This window comes from Sander vitreus, chromosome 15, assembly GCF_031162955.1.
Source record: "Sander vitreus isolate 19-12246 chromosome 15, sanVit1, whole genome shotgun sequence".
NCBI lineage: Eukaryota > Metazoa > Chordata > Actinopteri > Perciformes > Percidae > Sander > Sander vitreus.
Genome location: NC_135869.1, coordinates 22,384,891 through 22,401,247, shown reverse-complemented (window position 1 = coordinate 22,401,247; position 16,357 = coordinate 22,384,891). Strand labels below are relative to the sequence as shown.

Sequence of the window (16,357 nt, the reverse complement as noted above, 5' to 3'; positions counted from 1 at the left end):
AACTGAAAATATTTTTTCTTTTTTTATTCTGTGTTCAGTGATTACATGTTATTTATTTATATAGTCTATTTAATGTGTTGTTTTATATCTGTATAATTATGGTGGAAAGAGTTGCCGCGTGTTCTTTATATTTTGCAACAGTTTGTGTCAGAGCTCTCTGATTGGTCGAGCTGGGCTTTCAGCTAATCACAGCTGCTGGCCAAAAGTATATGGACAACCTGTGTGCTCAGATCTTTTACTCAAGTAAAAGTAGAAATACCACAGTGTAGAAATACTCTGTTGCAAGTAAAAGTCTTGCAAAAGTCTTAGCATGAACATACTTAAAGTATCAACAGTAAAAGTAGTCGTTTTGCAGAATGGCCCATTTCAGAATTATGTATATTACATTATTGTACAACAAAAATGGATGAATTAAATTGTATATTACTTTAATGTTGCAGCTGGTAAAGGTGGGGCTAATTTGAACGTATACTACATATACTAAATACATATGCTGTGGGATAGCTTTTGAATTGGGCTCAGGTGCTTACTACATCTCAGCATTTATATAGACTGTCTATCCATGCATATTGTGTTATTTCTGATATACATCACTACCTAGACCACTATTTGCACTAACTGTATATTGACTCTTCACTACATTCAACATTTATATAGACTGTCTATTCTGGTTTACTGTGTTATTACTGACCTATGTCACTAACCAGACCACAATTTGCACTAACTGTATATTGACTCTTCACTACATCTCAGCATTTATATAGACTGTCTATTCATATATATTGCATTATAAGTGATCAACATCACTAACTAGATCATAATTTGCACTTACTGTTTTGTTTGACTCTTCACTACATCTCAGCAATGTTATTGACTGTCTATTCACGTATATCGTGTTATTACCATATCACTTTCGCATATCAATCGTCTTACTTACACCTCACTTTGCATTGGCTTTGTAATTCTTACTTAATCTGCACTTTATGTAGCCTATTGTATTCTGTATTCTTGTATTGTATTGAATGTGAAACTGTATGTTGTCCTGCACGGTTATGCTTTTCTTGGCCAGGTCACAGTTGCAAATGAGAACCTGTTCTCAACGGCCTACCTGGTTAAATAAAGGTTAAATTAAAAAAATAAAAATAAAAAAAAGTGCTGTTTCTATCATACTCTGCTCCTCAACCTTGATCTGCCGCTATGATCTGCAGTTAAGTTGCTTCTTTATGTGTTTGAAATATTTAGTGGTAAAGATGTTAAATAACCACAACAAAGACAGAAAAGAGATGAGGAGAGAAAAACAAGAGAATAAGCTGAGGCTGATTACTGACCCCAAAAGCTTATTTACCCAATATACTGTGATCTATCAGGGACTGGGTTTGACTATGTCCCACACACTTCAGCTCTCAAATCAGATTTCTCTTGCTAACTAAATATGCATCTTCTTTTTTCATGTGCACTGTTCCTGTACTTTTTTGTGACGTATATATAAATCACTTATTATGTCTAATGTACTAATAAACAGACCAAATAGTAAGACATGGATTTGGTTTATTTATCATTCACAGAAATGCATTCTTACTGCAGGGTTAATGTTGCACAATACATTACATTATTACTATAGGTTTCCTTTCAAATATATGAAAATACATTATGTGTGTGAGCAACGAGTAGCACTGTAACTCTATAGTGAGGAAGTGGTTGCAACGATCACATTAAAGCAGCAGCAGCAGCATAGAGGGTGGTCACATAGTGGAGCTATTCAATAGCACAATGATCAGGATCTCTGATTCCTCTCAGTGATTATTATATAACCATTTGGAATACATTATTATGATATCTACTGGCTTTTAAAGGAAGAGGGGAGAGGAGGAAGCTCAACCCCAGAGGCAGGGCGTGGGGCAGAGACATTGGGTCTTAGCCGCTGGAGATTTGATCACCAGATCCTTGCCGATCTCCACTGTCCCAAACAACGGGAAAAGCTTCTCACTGAAGCTCTCGTTGTAAGTGTAAATGTGGAAGTGTTTGTCCACGTCATAGAAGGACAGCTGGCCGCGGTCGTAGTCGAGGTAGATGCCCACCTTGCGGGGGATGAGGCCGGCCGGCAGGGCGGTGAATGGCACCGTCAGTGCCTTCAGCTCAGTGCCCCTCTCCAGCCGCAGGCTCAGGTAACCTGTGTCTGTGTTCAGGGACTTGAAGCCTTTCCTCAGGGCCAATTCTTTGGCCACGCCCAGCCTCCAGTCCCGCTCTCCCACGTCGACCTCCCAGTAGTGGCGGCCCGAGCTGAAGCCCTCAATCCCGACAGCACACCACCAGCCGTCGAAGCGTTGGTGGTAGTTGGGAACATCCTTCCGCTCAAAGCCACAGCGCATCCTCTTCTCGTCAGTGATGAGCAGATCAGGGTTGGCTGTGTCCAGATCCAGAGTCACCTCCACTAGAGGGAAAAGTAACGTGGTTTAAATTACGGGACAGGTTCGGTAGAGATTATACTGACTAATGATTTGATCAAATGAAAGCTGTACCTGAAGCATCTGAGATCCAATCCCACACTGCAAAAAACAGAGGGCTTCAGTAGTAAGAAATGTATGTCTGACAGTATAAATGCAATGCATACTGTTGCAAACCTGGTTTTACAGAATAAGAGCTGTGCTGTCAGTAGTTATAGGCTGTACAACAGTATTACAGGTCCAAACAGAGGATACCGTGACGACGAGAATCTTGAGGAAAAGGAGAGGCTGTATGCACTGAAATGTTTTTATTAATGCAACGTTTTGACTTTAGCAGGAAAATATCCATATGAACAAAAAATGTGTATCTACAGACAAAAGATGATATCCCTAAACTATTTACTTCAAATGTCCTCAATAAGCTATCAGTCCTCTCTTTGGGTCATTATGTGATTTTTTTGTTCATAGTAAATAGATAAGTGTGTTGATGTCCTAATTGCAGATGAAGCTATAATTTTTCTTTCATCGTGTAGATCAGGGGTCTTCAACAGGATGTCCGGGACACCTAGGGGGTCCTCAGAGTCACTGCAGGGGGGCCTCCAATTTATTGTTAATTTTATTAGCATTATTATTAGCAAATATAAATCCCCACTGCTTACTGGCCTATAGGTAAGGTAGTCACTAAGGCCATCCGCAGTGAATCCTAAGGTGTCCTACACCTGTACCCCACTGGAGTTGCATGTGCACACTATCCATCTCCTTTGCTTCAAACCTAATAATGAGCCTTGTGAATAATCATATATTTTAATGGTGCAAAACTACAATTAAATATATGTTTGCCAAAGCAATGATGGTCTATACAAGAGCACTACCATGTTGATTACACTACCGAGCAGTCAGAATTTAACTTGAAACCAGTGAAGTGGTTTAATGTTATGGTTTTAAATACATGGTGATATACAGTACATCACTCACCTGGTTGAGGGATGTAGGATATGGCACCTGGATGGATACAGTAACAGACTCATAAGAAATTGGAATCTTTGATACTGAATTTAATTGATATTTAACAAAATTCAACTTGATTTACAAACCAATCTTTTGAGTCCTCTGCTTCCACATGAGCCACTGCTGCGGTATGGTATCCTGCAAGAACACATCAAAAAGGTTTGTATTACACCTGCACAATAAACACAAGGTAGTTAAGCATACTCTGTGAACGGTTACATGGACTTCTACCTTATCTGGGCGCTGCACGATTAAAGTCCAAAAAACCAGCTCCATAGCCGTCAGCAGATTGGGTGCGCGGCCCCAGCGCCAGGCTGACTGCAGGTCCTCCAGAGCCTTTGCAACAGGTTCCCCAGGCCACACACTTTGCTGCAAGATGATCAATATGAATACAATGTGTGTATTGATTAAACAGGTGAGCAGGAAATGTTAATGGTATATTCGGACTTCCCACCTCAGGCTGAGCTCTCAGGTCCTTGATCCAGGTGAGGATCACAGTTTTGGCCTGCAGCACGTCCTGCTCATTAATCATATCAGGCTGTTTGACCTCGTCCATCTCTGGCCAGCCATCTGTCTGCAAGGGCCTCTTCTGCACACAGAAACATACAAACCTTTAGTGGTAAAACCTCCCTGTACCTTCAGTAAGTCTAGTCATAGTCTGTCCCTATTACTCTCCCTCTGGAAATGGACGATTTTCTCAGATAAGCACCTTGCTCTCTAACATGGAGGCCCACTGTAGAATGAAGACCCTGCAGAGAGAGGCTGGCCAGATGTCATCAAGGTCCCAGATGTTCTCCAGGACTGCTGACCTCTGCAGAGGCAAAACAGAGAGACAAGAGAGGAAAACATGGGGTTGGTGATAGACTGAGAGGTAAAGACAAAACCTATCAGTGCACAAGTCTGACAAAATCATTTCAGTTTTCATGAGTGAATTGTTACCTGGCACACTCGGCTTAGATCTCGAGCCAGATCCACAATAAACAGCTGATCCTCATCCAAAGGCTCCCTCTTCTCATTCTTCGCTCTCTTGTGTGATTCCTGCAACAAAAAAAAAATATAAATAAAAGATTTTCTGTGGGGAAGTGCTTGGAAAGGGAAGAGTTCTCAGCAAAAAAAAGAACATTTGGAGGACATTAGTGTTGCTTTACAAGTTCCTTAGAAAGTAAAAAGGTCAAATTAGAAAGGAGGGGGGTCACTCAGCCTGATCAAAATGCACATCGTGGCTGTGTTTCTGTCAGCAGAAAAGAAAGACACCCCTCCCTTCCAGACTCACACAGCAGCTCTCTCTTGTCGAATGAAATCAAGAAAAGAGAAATGCGGGCAGGCATGTAGTACTAAAAAATCAGCTAAGAATCAAGGTGACCCAAAAAAGCAGGCTTACACATTAAACAGACATTGTTTTGGTTTCTCTTCTTTTTTTTTTTTTTAATAGAGTGAACCGTGTTACCTTTATCTTGGCCGTAAGGTTTTTGGCCGGCTCCACCATGAAGTGAAAACACTGCATCATCTTGGCTGGTCTGTAATAAGAATCCTTTAGTGAAAAAACACAAATACAATAAATTCTAAATGTTAGTTTACAAAATTATTTCACAGCAAAAACTCCAACTTTTGTTTCCTGTTGCAGCCTGGACACTTGGACAAAGGACATTAGAGGTTACATGGTTATATCTGAAATCAGCAGTGCTGGAATGTAACTAAGTGCATTACTCAAATAATAACAATAAATAAAAACAATTTTGACATACTTGTACTTTACTTGAGTATTTTCATTTGATGTTATTTTATATTCCTACATTTCAGAGAGACATGTTTAGCCCACTACAATTATTGTATACTTTTAAGATGAAAAATATATGGTATGCCTATATAACATATGATGCAGTCATAGAAATAAAATGGATGCAGTACTATAATAGCCAGTAGTATACAAATGACCTTGACACTGGTCTTTAGTGAGTCTGTAAACTGGAAAACTGCTAATGTTTACTTCCAAAACACCAGCATGTGATGCAAATCATTTAACACGTGATGGAAAGACAATTCCAGTGTGATCGCAACAGCTTATTAAAAGTGAGGGATGTCGCATCCTCGGCTTCAGCAGGCATTACTAAACACGTAAAGTTAATAAAGTCATTATCTCTGGAGAGACATGAGGAATGGGTCCAACAGGAAGTCTTTCAGGAGGTCATATTCGAGGCCAGAACACATAAGTGTTCATTAACTGGAGCAGAATCAAGCAATCAGAGCAGGCAGCCTGAAACGTGACTGGCCCTGCACACTTCCAGCTGCCTGTCTGAGTGTGTCCTTGGTTCATTTTCTCTCTTTTCTGTCCTCCTCACTTACTTTCTCTCCATCGTCATCTGCAGAAAAATGCATGAGCTCAGTCTGTGTCTGGTTGGCACCGAAGCCGTTGGGATGCAGTTTTAAACAGGTTTACATGCAGACCCAGACTGAGGATGATGTGGATGAATGCAATGCCATAAATAAATCCTATCTGTACTTTCACTTTACCCAATTTAGTTCTACAGTTTCACTAATTAAACACAGCTCACAGGTCTAGTTTGGCTATGAATGAAGTTATGCAGGTTATTTATTTTATTTTTTTAATCAGCGCAGTCAGCTCCACAAAGCTGCAGCACTCAGGTATTTGTACAGTAGGCCTATCTGTGTATGTGGTTCATATGTCGTGTTCCTTTAATGTGCAGTAGTGATGATTCATACTGAGCTAAAGGCGAAAATATTACACTATTACATTTTTGCAAAGATAGGCCTATTTAAATGCAGCGACTGAAATCAAACTAAGGCAAATGAAAAGAAGTGCTCTGTTAAAGGGTTATCAATGTCTTGGGAAAACATGACCATGCAGTTTTTGCAGAGCGACCCAGTTAGAGGCCAGCTGATGACTGCGCATGAGGTAGCCTAAACACAACTGCCGTATGACTTTGCGGCAAAACTGGATTATATCTGCAGTTAGACTCCTTATGCACGTTTTAAAATATGATTTATCTGCCGCTCTGCACGCAACAGAATGAAATGTTATGTAGCCTACATTTATGCTCGTTTTTTCATATACCTGCATTGCGTCCTGCACACAACAACCCAAATAAGACACGGTTGATGATAACGCGCATATATATTTATAATGCACGAGCCTACCTTTGTCCTCAGAGGTTTGGTAAAGACGTTTTCTTCTTCTCTTGCCTTAAGAGCGAGCAGCCGCCCGTGTCTGGAGGAAGTGTTTAGGCTTTGTGCTGCAGTGTCTGACCTTGTTTACATGCCAGACTGACAGTCGGCTGCTCGAGCAGGTTCGGTTTTCTTCGTCAGTGACGAACGAGGTGCCCCGTTGGACAAAGCGCGCTGCCATATTTGTAAGGTAATTATGACGCTCATACTGACCATATACTGACGCAGGTTTACATTTTTAGAGAGGTGGAAAGTAAGTACATTTGATCTAGTGCTGTACTTAAGTATAGTTTTGAGGTACTTGTACTTAACGTTTTTTTTCTCCACTTCCTGCTACTTTATTATTTTCCTCCATTTGCATACATTAGAGGGAACTATTGTACCTTTTACCCCACTACATCAATTCATAGTCACATTTTATACAAAACATATGATCATTCACTTTATAAAATATAATGCAAGGTGACAGATTGACCTGGCTAACAGCATATCAAGTTGTAAAAATGAGCTCCATATTCACCAGATACAACATTAAAATGCTTCTTACATTTTTATACATCAGTAATAACTCTAAAAATATAATAATATAACTCAGGGGCCATTCTGTTGCATAACAATATTCCAAAGTAATATTTTCAATGCAGGACATTTGCTTGTAACTGAGAATTTTTACACTGGAAGGTTTTTTTTCCGAATTTTTGTACTGGGATCGGAATACTACTAATAATACCAGCGAGACTTGAACTTATGATGGTATTTTAAATTTAAGCCTGATACATGTTCACAGGGATGTTAACTTAGACTGCTGCCCCCTCTGGCTTAATGGCTCATAGACTTGATGTGTGAAATATCAATAACACAGTGAATTAAGTCTTAATTCTTAATAACTTTTTAATTATTTCTAATTAAAAGGTTGGGCTCGTATAATCACTGCTGTGACTGAATGTGATTGAAACAGGTCAAAAGTATTAGCATTTTGACACAAGATTTAAAAAAACATTTGACCTCAAAGATAGGAGCAAAACTTTTTAAATAGAAAATGAGGCTCATTAGCTATTCGGAACATATGTGGGATAATGCATTTAGCCAATAGAAGTTAACAAGACAATACATTTTATGTTTACCTTTTTTTCCTGATCATTTCTATTATTGAGACAAATTTCTGATAACGTGCAGTCTCATTATTACACTACTGTAGTATATTTTTTAATCTTAATAGTAGAGAGCTGACAGAAAAAGATCATAAGAGCTGAGAAAATGGATTCAAGGAGCTTCAATCTAAATCGGGGTCATCCAAGGGGCAGGCATCTCACTGCAAATGAATTTAAGAAGTATGAGACCATAGAAAAAAAAGCCTCAGATTACTAGTTGGACAAGAATCTCCTTTTAAAGGAAGTTTCCTTTCTGTCTTTCACACACCCCCACATACATAGTCATGGAAATATAACTATCAAAGGCCAGCCTCTGTTATGAGTGATACTGCAGCTGTTTGTAACTACTGATCTTGATCATGCTGGTTAAACATTCATAATGTGCTATACTGCTGAATAATTAGAATTGTCCATCAACAAAACAAAAAAAGTATTTATTTCATTTGTTTCAGGAGTCACTCATTTTTCTTCTATAAATACAGTACATGACAATGTGCAGGACAAACATTTGCTGTGTGTACATGATAGGTTGCAGAGAATAACTTTGGAGGATAAAGAAAAACAAAACAGGTCTCGACAAGGAACTTGGTATTTCTTCGTTGTTCTCATTTCACTCCACTTCGCTCTGCTCCATGACGCCTGTTCTTGGAGAACAAAACAAACTAATCAATGTTTCCGTCCAAGCTATGCAAAAGTGTGAAATCATCAAGAGTGAAATCCATCTGCCTTAACAGAAAAAAAAAAGTGTGGTTAAAAAAAAAAACATTTCTCGGGATATGTCTGAATATAACTTCATGGAAGGCACTCTCATTAGCACCTTTTGTAGGCCTAGTTCTCCCTCTCATAGGATGAACCACATGCTGTATGGAAGTATAACACGGCTTTGTTAGGGTAAAGAATCAATCAGTCAGTCAATCAATCATCAATCAATCAACCAACCAACCAATCAATCAATCATCAATCAATCACCCAATTGTATTTGTCACATGACATAGTACGAGGTATAATTCCAGTGAAATGTAATCCCATCAGCTCCTTCAACTTGAGCATGATTCATTATAAAGCAGAATGTGGCTGTCAGATCGGCACACAGAAAAAGAGTTACCCGGTTGAAAGGCACCGGCACTCAAAGATCCAGCCAAGTCTCGGCAAAAGGACACCATCGTCCCGACATCCCGTTGGAATCCAGAGAAGTCGCAGTCAGTGTTCAATTGCTCCACGCTTGCCCAGGTGCCCTCCCTAGAGATGGAGATGGATGTAAAGATGGTCTTGCTTGTCCAAGTAGTCGGGACCGTAACCAAAGGTCGTAGCTGATAGGCCCTACATTCCCCTCTGTGTTCACTCTGATGTTTACACTTGACTGCTAGCCCAGGTTAGCAGAGTTGGCAGGAGACTTGCAAGTTGATTTCTTGATCCTGATGAGTGACTCATAGCCACACGCCATCACCATCCAATGTCAACCACATAAAAGACAACTAATATTTGTAAATTAGACAATTCAGGATACATTTTGCAGAGCTGACAGAGAGGCGACTGGGGCGGTCCGCGCCTTCTAGAAGACATAGAAATGTCTAGGTTTGACATATAGACACAAAAAGTTCTCCAATAATCTTACAATCCAGATAATGAAGTCTCTGGTTTTAGGAACAGCAGCACAATAAAAGAGAAGACAAGTGTTTACTGAAAGTATAATCAACAAAGTAAATAGTGGTTTCCTTTTTGGTATGTTGTAGTCCACAACTTTCTTCTTCAAGGTGTACCAGCCACCTCAGTAAAAAAGTCAATAGTCAATACAGTCAATATCCAGTGATTCTCTGTTAAAATTTATCAGCATGGCAGAGTGTAACTGTCACAAAGTGTTTTTAACATTCAAACGTGCCAAGCCAAAGGTGTCCTTATGGTTGCTCCTTTTACCAGCTATCTCTCAAGATAAACTCAGCCTTCTTGAGGTATCTGAATCAGCTTGTGTGAAGGATCCAGATGTGATCCAGTCTTCAACACTTGTGTTCTTTTGGTAACTTCATCTGTATATAAAGCTATCACGTGCCTTTCACATTCATCAGACAGCTTGAGATGCTTGCTCAGTAATCACACATGTAGAACAGTGCTATTGGTGTTATCACAGTTGACTGGATGATGTGTGTCGGGCCCTGTGTTGGTGTAGATACTCTGAGGAGGGGAGATGTCCAGACTGGATGAGAGGATGTTGTACGGCAGCTCCATTGACTGGCGGATACTCTCTTCATATGTTGGAGGAGGCTGTCGGAAATGCAGAAAAATGAGAGCCATTTAAAAACGCATAAACAATTTATTTTCCTCCCTTGCTAGAAGACACTGTCCTTGCTATCCTGTCTAGTACTACAGTAGTGTGTGAAGCCATCTGAGACTATTACTGTGATTTGCTGACATACCCAAGTCAGAAACAGTATAACCACAGAATTCTTCGGGACAGACAGAAATTGTTTTCCCAGGATGAAAGTGCTGCTTGGAAAACACCCTGAGGTCTGATATCTATCCTCAAAAAATAAGTGGGACATGTTTGTAGTTACATATACCAATTGATCTCCACGTTGGCCGCCTAGAACATATTTGTCTCCAATGCATAATCTTTCTGATTACATCTGGCAGATTCACACTTCCCGACTGGGTCTTCTTATCTTTTAATTGCTTGGGGACCCTCGGGCGACAAGAGCAACCCTACAACCCTGCCCTCTGTGTGATACACACACCAGGTCGCAAAGTTTTACTACTATCCTGCCTCGGGCTGCACGCCAGACAGGGGTAAATTAAGGAGGCCATCAGTTGAACTCTATTTAGGGGAGGGAGACTTTTCCATGACTAGTGATGGGTTGACTGGAAAGTACTGTGTGTTTCTTTGTGTGTGTGTGTGTGTGTGTGTGTGTGTGTGTGTGTGTGTGTGTGTGTGTGTGTGTGTGTGTGTGTGTGTGTGTGTGTGTGTGTGTGTGTGTGGAAGAGAGTAAGAGATGGGCAGCTAAGTACTGTTTAATTAAGGAAAAAAGGAGAGGTCAAAGAAGAAAAAAAACAGTAGTAGAAGACGGGAGCACAAAGCTGCATTCCCGGTCACTGTTTGCATTTAGGATGCAGGCTTTAATTATGTTTGATGTGCCTTTTTCTCATTACCTTGTTTGCTCAAGCATCAAAAGCTCAGTGAAAGATCAACACGGTAAAACCTTGAAACGCGGCCGTCAGTACAATTCAGTTGCGCGCATCAGATGAGCCGATAGCGTATCATGTTTACTGCACTCTGAAGGCAGTCTAATCTTTGAACAAGCTCTTGTTACAATATTGTTTGACAGCGTGGTCATAATAGAAAAAGCCTGCTTCTTATTATATCGCCATTCACTGTTAGACTACACATGAGGGGCATCCAAAATTAGATGAGATATGAGCGTTAGCATTCTTTGAAACTGTAATAGGAGTACAATATCTTCTCTGTTCCCAGACTTAACAACAGCACCTGAGATACTTCATTGTCAAAGCATTTGGGACTGTATCAAGCGCTGTGACACAGTTCTAATCCCTACTTTAGCCAACCTCAGTCACAATGGGTCCATTGAGGCCGAAGCGGTCTGCGATCATTAGGTGGATCTGCCTCTGGCGGTCCTTCTTTCGGACGCTCTCGTAGGAGGGGAGTCTCGGCAGGGGGGCCTCCAGTGTCGGCAGGCTGTAGCTGGAGGGCAGGCCGACGTAGAACAGCTGACCTGCCTGCTGAGACACACACACACAGGCCCAAACACAGAGGGACACTTATGAAGGATGGCATTTTATGTGCTGAGGATTTGTGGATCATTGAAACCCACTTTAAAGCTGCAGTCATTGAAACATTAATTTCAGAGGTTTGTAATGCCAAATCTACCCAGTGATATGTGTACTGTACAATATGTGTTGTAAGAGGGAACTGAGAGTGTGTCTATATCTGCTGCAACAGTGTAGGCCTACACTGAAGGCAAGACTGATGCTTTAAGTGGCCAATAGCAGATCATACTAACATACTAGACCCTCTCACCTGAGTGTTGTTGTCATCCATGATCTGAGTCTGCTCCAGACAAGGAGATCCCACCAGTGTCTGTCTGCTGCTGTAGTACTGAGGAAGAGCATCCTGTAAAACAAGCAGTAATGACTGGAACAAGTGTGTCTCAGAAAGCAAGGCCTTTTAGTCATTAATTACAAGCATTAATCCGTTTATATTTGAACTACTAAGCCTACTGCAATTAGTCAAAAATCCACTCGTTTCAGCCCAATTGACCAATGTTCATGCCTTGTTTAATCACTGTAGACCCTGGCTGGTTTAGCAATACCATAAATTATCTGATCAATAAGACGACCACCCTCCAATTTCCGTGCTTCCTCCCAGTCCCACCCACTCTAAAACAAGACCTGTCAGAGTCTCACTGTATAAGGGTGCAACAATCCTGAAAAAAGACTGCCAGCTAAAACTACGTAATTGCCTTGAGTCTAAATGAGTCTCCTTTGTGTGGAGAACAATGTGATGTCCTACTGTGGCATCAGGGTCCCTAGGCAACAAACCCCACCGTGTGGTCTTTTCAGTAGTGTCTCTCTCTTCCCCTTGTAACTGCAGCAGGTACCTCTTAACGAGCACACTCCATTACACATTATGGCCCCTCGTATGTCATTTGGGCCGGCATTACAACAAAGTCAATTTGTTGCCTGACTGGGATTTAGATCCAGCGTGAGGATAAGAGATGTTAGGACAACTTTTGCTGCGATTACTGAGGAGATTCCCTCTGACTAAGAGGCAACAAAAGTGGGAGTTCAGCATAAAATAAGTAGTATTAAAATGTCAGATCATTTTCCCAGGCCAGTGAAACAACGACATCACTCACACTTAGAGTGACGCCCGCTAACGACCTTTGCCATAACCCTCACATCGTTCCAGAGAGAGAGACGACACCAAAAAGGTGATGTCAAAGGTCACTTTCCCTCACTGGTTTGTACTTTTAAGAAGCCAAAAAAAAGTCCTCAAGAAAGAAAAAAAATAGAAGACTTGTTCTTTTGTCTCCTGCCATTGATTCAGCCAGTGTGAAAAAGCACAACCGTGTAAAATCAGTGTTGAAGTCGGGGGAGGACCCCAGCGGCAGTGTGCCTTTTTTCACCGCCGCAACCTAAAGGAGATCCATTGTCCTCCTTGTGTCCCCAACACCCACAGTGGGGTCTGCCCACTATTCATGGTGCAAACTGAAGCAGGGAAAGGTATGCGACGATGAAGTTGAAGACATGAAATGTCCCACAGGAACACAATGAAAGAGTGTTTGTGTGTGTGATTCCCTCGCAGAATGACTAACCTTTACTTTCGGTATCCTTATAATAAGAACAATAAAAAGGCTTTTCCTTTTTCAATCACATACCTCAATTTCATGTCAGAATCAGGTTTCAGGAAGAATATCTAATAAGTACTCATAAATGTATTCAGCACTCTGTACTCAGTGTTTACAGTCTGTCATGTGTAGATTATTGTACTGACCTGACAATAGGTTAATATCTTATCAGCTACACTGTGTACAGATACAGCTGTAACTTGAGGCCAGCGTTGGTACTTTGTACCAGTGAAACGCTCTGTTAGTTCCTTAAATGGGACAACAGGACTTCTCCATTAAAACCACAGCCGAACAGAGCTTCCTGTCAGTTGGAGGGGGCGGTATGAGTCTCTGCAATCCGAAGATAACACTCAAACTTCACCCCTGGGACTCACAGGGGTGAGAAACAAGTCAGGAAGAGGAAACAGAGAGAATGGGCAACCAATGAAAAGTTACTTCTGTGGAGTGTTTACATTTCCAGTTCACCTCATCCTGCACCATCGCCTACAGCTTTATTCAGGCAGTTATCTTAAGTAGGTAGATACATTTGGGATGTTGGAGATGAAAAAAAATATTATTAATAATATAAAACATACACTTCCTTATTAAAAACCTTAAAGATTAGGTTGTTTTGCTTCACCTGCTATGCTGACGTTAGCAACAAAATCTGATTTGCAGTGATTTAATTACACTGGGGCAGCTGATGTAGCATCAATATGTGTGGTAAGTGCTAATTCTGTCCAATTCCATTAGAGTTACTGTGGCAGATATTTCTGGAGGGCAGCTAATTCAACTGAGGCAAACCCATCGCCTGACAATGATCATATCAAGTGTATTATAGTCCTTTTCCCACAGCCATGCAAATTCAATCTGACATTTCTTAATGGCGCGACACTGAGTGCACATGGTGTCTCTGAGTCTGTGTCCTCTCCTCTCATCAGCTCAACAACTGTGCTGGATCAGGTCCAAACCTGAACATACAAGTGAGTCACTTTAAAAAAAAGAAGAAAACTCAACACAAAAGGCCCCTTTTTTTCTTTTCTTACCATATCTGCATGTGGCCCCTGATAGGAGCGGAGTTTGCAGCACTGAAGATCCTTGCGGTAAATAATGGACAGCAGCACCACAATGACCACAAAGAACACCAAAGAAGAAACTGTTTGAAAAAGCACAAGAGCAGGACGTGTTTGATAATCACTGTTAAACAGACATACATTGTGGGTTTTTTTTTCTGGGTGCAAAACAACTTGTAAAAGAACAGTTTTGTCCTTTTAACAGTTCGAGTTTAGCAAGTTGATTCACTTTGAACAGTTTTCAATGACAGTCTTTTTCTACCATTTGAACACTTAAAGGTGTAATTTCTCTCTTATGCTCTATAACTGTCCATCAAAAACAATGACAGCTGGAAAATAATAGACTTAGGCTATTCTGTCATCTGTAATTATGGTTAAGAGCTTTGAGTGCAATATTTGACAAATTAACTGCTATCTATAAAAGAAATGAACACACAGGAATACACAAGAAGCAGACAAGTAAAGATCACTATTCCAGACAAATAGCAAAATCAGCTTTTTTTTTAAATTCACAGTTTGAAGGTTTAACTTACAGGATGCAGCGACCACTGTGAGTTGATCCGATGTCAGCTGTGAGGAGGGGATGGTTGGACTTGCAGTTGTGGACATTTCTTCTGTGTAAACTGTTAATGTTCCCTTCAGAAATCCTCCTGAACTCATCAGACCCAACACAAAGGCTCTCATCTTATATAATATAGTCAGAGAAAGAAACGGAGACCAGGTCTGTCGCTGCTCTTCATTGTCTGCTCGGTCCCAGACAGGGTGACAGTCCACATGCGCTCTGTAAGTCGGATCAAACTCTCCACTCGGTAAACATGCCACAGCGTGTGTGAAGCTCGTGAAGGCGCACTGACTCCCTCTCCGCAGCCGCGTGACGTCGCTCTGACTCTGCGCTGGACGGCAGTTTATGGATGGACACTGGCAGGCAGCAGCCACTATGTGGGCACAACTGATTCATTATAAAGGCTCCCCAAAGCAGCAGTATAACACAGCTTACAAACTAAATTATGTTCAGAAAGTAGACAGCTGCTGCTGCTGCTTCCTCCGCCGTCTATTTAATGGCATCCAGAGCAGTAGGTTAACACACCGGATGCCTGAGCTAGAGTCCTGTTACCCTGGAGACTGTGGGGGTCCCGTCATGAGATGATTTCTATACAGACAAAGAACCAAAATGTAGCATTAGTATTCATAGATGGGAACTGTGGAAAACTTGTACTTCAACATTTTAAACTGCAAGTGGAAGCCCTTTAAATGATTGCATCGCAATATATTATTATTATTATATTAATGATATTACAATTATAACCATTTTACATTTGATCTCAAGCATTGCAGATCAGCCTTAAACTTAGAGGGCATGACATGGGATATTTGTTTTTATTTTGATCAGAAATGGCCATGACCTTGGTCTTCCACTCAAAGTAGATCAAATCTTAAATCCAAAGTAAATAACCTGCCAAAGTCTTAAGGAGGCACTGATACTGAAAGAATATATTGAAATAAATAATACAAATCGAGTTTATAAACCAATACCTTTAAGTAATGTGGATGAACATATGAAATATCTTGGTTTATCCATGGTGAGCAGGCTGGATTTGTTAAGTAGATGACTTGATTGGATATACCTCATCTAGCCTGTATGCACCGACAGGGTGGAATGGATCTCCTAAGTGGGTGTTCCACATATTTGGCTTTGATCAGTCTTTCGTAATTGGATCAATATATTATATATATGTACAAAAAAGCAGCAGGGAGAAGGAAGTCAATTATAACTTGAGTCTGGTAAGAAGGGATACTAAAAATGTTAGACAAGGGTTAGAGGTATGGTCACATATTTTATACATATAACCTATAAGATTAAAAAAGAATTCAACTGAAGATATGTACTGGAGAAGATGTAAGGGACTCCATGGGAAAATGGTATGATAAAAATCTTCTGAAGTTCTGCTGCATGCAAAAGGAAACATCAAATAGGCTATGGGCTCACATATTTTGTGATCCTCAGAGAATAAAAGAGTTCAGAAACACCGCATTGGTTTGATTTACTTGTAAAGACAACCTCACATGTTGTTGTTTTTTTAAATATATGATTAATTTATAGGTCTCCAAAACACACCAGATAACATATCAAAGTGAGAAAGTTGTCCCCAAATGTTGAAAAT

General features: G+C 40.6%; 2 protein-coding genes across 3 annotated transcripts; both read right to left on the bottom strand.

The window, feature by feature from the left end:
- Positions 1-1,531: 1,531 nt before the first annotated feature.
- On the bottom strand, positions 1,532-6,758 carry LOC144530471 (butyrophilin subfamily 3 member A3). Of its 2 annotated transcripts, none has more exons than XM_078270053.1 (10): positions 6,609-6,758; positions 4,900-4,969; positions 4,392-4,490; positions 4,162-4,263; positions 3,907-4,041; positions 3,684-3,821; positions 3,539-3,590; positions 3,420-3,446; positions 2,520-2,546; positions 1,532-2,431 (listed from the first exon to the last, which is right to left on the bottom strand). In XM_078270053.1, the coding sequence occupies exons 2-10, from the start codon at positions 4,957-4,959 to the stop codon at positions 1,875-1,877; spliced, it is 1,197 nt and encodes a 398-aa protein (XP_078126179.1). In that variant the 5' UTR covers positions 4,960-4,969; positions 6,609-6,758; the 3' UTR covers positions 1,532-1,874. The 2 variants fall into 2 exon arrangements, with proteins under 2 accessions (XP_078126179.1, XP_078126178.1); XM_078270052.1 differs by having other exon boundaries at positions 4,900-4,983; positions 6,609-6,757.
- A 1,441-nt stretch (positions 6,759-8,199) lies between these two features.
- On the bottom strand, positions 8,200-15,115 carry LOC144529881 (uncharacterized). Its single transcript, XM_078269230.1, has 5 exons — positions 14,729-15,115; positions 14,169-14,278; positions 11,814-11,906; positions 11,342-11,512; positions 8,200-10,045 (listed from the first exon to the last, which is right to left on the bottom strand). Exons 1-5 carry the CDS (start codon positions 14,877-14,879, stop codon positions 9,875-9,877), a joined length of 696 nt encoding a protein of 231 aa, XP_078125356.1. The 5' UTR covers positions 14,880-15,115; the 3' UTR covers positions 8,200-9,874.
- Between the last annotated feature and the right edge of the window lie 1,242 nt (positions 15,116-16,357).

Excerpts from the sequence above, each read along its gene's own strand:
- LOC144529881 (XM_078269230.1), bottom strand. The coding sequence starts at position 14,879 with ATGAGAGCCTTTGTGTTGGGTCTGATGAGTTCAGGAGGATTTCTGAAG. Across the intron at positions 14,279-14,728 it reads CACAGTGGTCGCTGCATCCT|TTTCTTCTTTGGTGTTCTTT; the intron begins GTAAGTTAAACC and ends TTTTTCAAACAG. Across the intron at positions 10,046-11,341 it reads ATGGACCCATTGTGACTGAG|CCTCCTCCAACATATGAAGA; the intron begins GTTGGCTAAAGT and ends CATTTCCGACAG.
- LOC144530471 (XM_078270053.1), bottom strand. The coding sequence starts at position 4,959 with ATGATGCAGTGTTTTCACTTCATGGTGGAGCCGGCCAAAAACCTTACG. Across the intron at positions 3,591-3,683 it reads TCGTGCAGCGCCCAGATAAG|GATACCATACCGCAGCAGTG; the intron begins GTAGAAGTCCAT and ends GTGTTCTTGCAG. Across the intron at positions 2,432-2,519 it reads TTGGATCTCAGATGCTTCAG|TGGAGGTGACTCTGGATCTG; the intron begins GTACAGCTTTCA and ends TTTTCCCTCTAG.